General features: G+C 36.3%; 1 protein-coding gene across 1 annotated transcript; it reads right to left on the bottom strand.

Moving 5' to 3' along the window:
* Positions 1 to 2516: 2516 nt before the first annotated feature.
* Positions 2517 to 2944, bottom strand: LOC124885353 (peroxidase 64-like; the record flags this gene model as incomplete). Its single annotated transcript, XM_047401194.1, is given in 1 exon segment — positions 2517 to 2944. A coding segment is annotated over 1 exon segment (270 nt), but the record flags the coding sequence as incomplete, so codon positions are not given.

Here is a 2944-nt window from a genome sequence, read left to right as displayed (position 1 = left end):
GTTGTAGAATCCATTGTGGCGCCTGCATTTCTGACCTTGTTGTGCGCGGGGCAAACATTTAGCAGACTGGCTGCAAATGATGCTTGTAGTGATGGATCAACGTTATGACTCTTGTCGAATTTGTGGATTCTGTTTTGGAAGGAAGAACAATGAGAGAATCCAAGAGTGTGCCCTCCTATAATACATACATATAAAATACTAGTTAATAATAACAAATATAGTTCAAATTGAGAGCTGTAAACACGACTACTAGTAGAAGCGGCCAGAATTGCTTACCTGATAGTGCAACCAAATCATCCAAAGAAAGGCCTCTTTGGGCAAAGTTTTGTTGCAGTTGAGACATGTTGAAGGTAGGAGAAGGTAATTGTCGCGTTTCAGTGGCTTTGGAGATTCGTCCATCTTTTCTACCTTTCGGCACTTCCCAAGTAGGACCTCCAGACTGCCCATTAAATAATTTCACATCAATGGATCAATAATATTGCCATGTTTTTGTATGGTAATATAATGTTTACTTTCTTTTGCGAGCAGTGAGTAGTTTAGCTGTAGGATATTGTTTGAACTTACAAGAGCAACAGCATCACGAGCAGCGAGAGCAACAATATCAGCACAAGAGACAACTCCAGGACACAAAGACTACACAAAGAGTTGTTACTGGAATTATTGGTTATGTCTCTTAGCAAGTTTGGTCAGCTAGAACCATTAGTGTAGTATGGAAAGGGAGTAGTTTGACATTCTTATTTAAATCTTCTTAATTTGTGAAGTGATCCTAATTCTAATGTTTACTTGCCATATAGAGACAAAAGGGTTGTTTGGTTCAGAGACAAGAAATGTAGAGATTAATAATGCATGAATTGTGTAAGGATTAAACTATCTGTTTTTTACTTTTAATTTTAAAAAAGTGATTGTTTAGTACATAAGGTTTATTTTAGCCATTTTAGTTGGTTTATTCTGGATGTACTACTAATTCTCGAGTTCTTAATCTACCTTCTATCACATACAAAATAAGAAAGCGAAGCCTTTGGATTATTTCGATGTATGTCACATTCATTATTATGTGGCAATTGTTTCTGCTATAGACTATATATACACAACTCAACCGGATTGCAACCAATGGGGGAGCTACCTTTGGTGAAAGGGGTTCAACTGAATCCCCTTTGCCAGAGAGTTGCATTGTGCAACAAGGATAAAAACAGTTTTTCTTGTACATATATAAACTATTAGGTCGTCCTCTTGACATAGGTTCATATCTTAGGTATGCCATTTTCTTTACCAAATTACCGATTCCACTACTGATTGAAACGGACTGTACAGATTTAACCACGCCGTTGAAGAGTTCGTGGGCATGTGCAGTACTTAGAGAATGTGGTTGATCACCCCAAACAACAACTGCTCATTATTATACCAAAAAGAGAATAATTAGTTGTTGGTAGGTAGGAAAATTCTGTATGCATGCAGCGGATATAAAGTTAGTTAAACCGCTTCTGTAAGTCAATAATGAGTTTGCGTTCTCAGGTCACAGGAACTGGAGGAACAAGCTTCACTTTTAGGTTTGAATAGCAGTTGCAAAGTGCAGTTTCTGATCAGGCAAGCAAAATGACCAATCTTTCACTTACTTTAGATGAGGAATATTATTGTTGCCTTAGTGGATATGGTTGAATGAATAAAGTATAGATTGATTGATGACTATCTTACAGTTGCAGTTATAATATTCAGAAAATTCTAATATCACATGACCAAGTTTAGGAGCATGTTTTGCCGGACCGTTGTGTAAGAACTGTGAATAATCTATGCTTGTGAGATCATAATACTGTCTCATTTGGTACAAAGTTACTCTTATCCTGTGTTTGTACTAACCTGATGAACATATAACATGTTTTTTAATCATTAAAATCACATTGACCAGTTAATTAGTACACATTCTCGACTAAAGTTTATCATTTTAGTCGTAGTAAATTTATATGGTTTGGTGAAAATGCTGGATGCGCATGAATTTTACCCTGCGTCTACTCATCTTGGATCTATCATGAACGACAGCAACTAGGCAAAATGTCATACAAGCAGTATCAAAAGAAAGCTCCCCTGAATATAATGTTCAACATTAAGGTTTACCCCCTTTATCATGTCACATCATTTCCCCAGAATATTCCCATTGTGCTGGTGGTCAGTTAAAACTGATTTTCATTTCTATTAATTTTCCAGTGTTGTTCGATTGGGAGGCCGTTATAAATATACAACATACATCTTCACATGTACAGTTATTAGTTATTACAAACAGTAGTTAATAATAAACACTATCCCCTCAATTGATCTCATCGTCATACTAAATTAGTACAGTTTGATCTGAACACCGGATGCCTATATACTTCTACCATACAAAAGCTGATATTGTTACTTAATTTTAGCCTTTTAGGAGTCATTTACATTTTATAAGGAAAAAAAAACGAATAACACAATAGGACAAGGCCATAATTTATCAATTTTTACTCACATATGCATTCCAAATAATCCAACAGAGGGAAACAAGACAAACATGTTGTTATAAACACTTCACCAATTCTTCTTTTGCTGACAATCACACACTTTACCGATCAAGAAAATGAATACAAATCAAAGCTCGCCAACTACAATAATTAAATGGCCTGAGCGAGTGAAATAAATTGTTTTAACAAGGCGATCACCTAACAAATCGGCAGTCCAGCCTAACTTCTTGTCCATTACCACTGATACTACTCATCTTGATCATAGAACTAGCGAATGCTTTAAAGAACTCGTCCTGAGAGCTAGCATACTTTGAAACTAGTCTTTTGGTCCTTGAATTTGTGAGAAGGGCTTCATCTGAAGAAAAAAGGCCCTTGCCATTCATTAGCAGCTTGTAGTAGGCATTGTCAAATAAAGTAGTTGTAGAATCCATTGTGGCGCCTGCATTTCTGACCTTGTTGTGCGC

The sequence above is a fragment of the Capsicum annuum genome, chromosome 12, assembly GCF_002878395.1.
Source record: "Capsicum annuum cultivar UCD-10X-F1 chromosome 12, UCD10Xv1.1, whole genome shotgun sequence".
Taxonomy (NCBI): Eukaryota; Viridiplantae; Streptophyta; class Magnoliopsida; order Solanales; family Solanaceae; genus Capsicum; species Capsicum annuum.
This window is presented reverse-complemented; position numbering and strand designations above follow the sequence as displayed.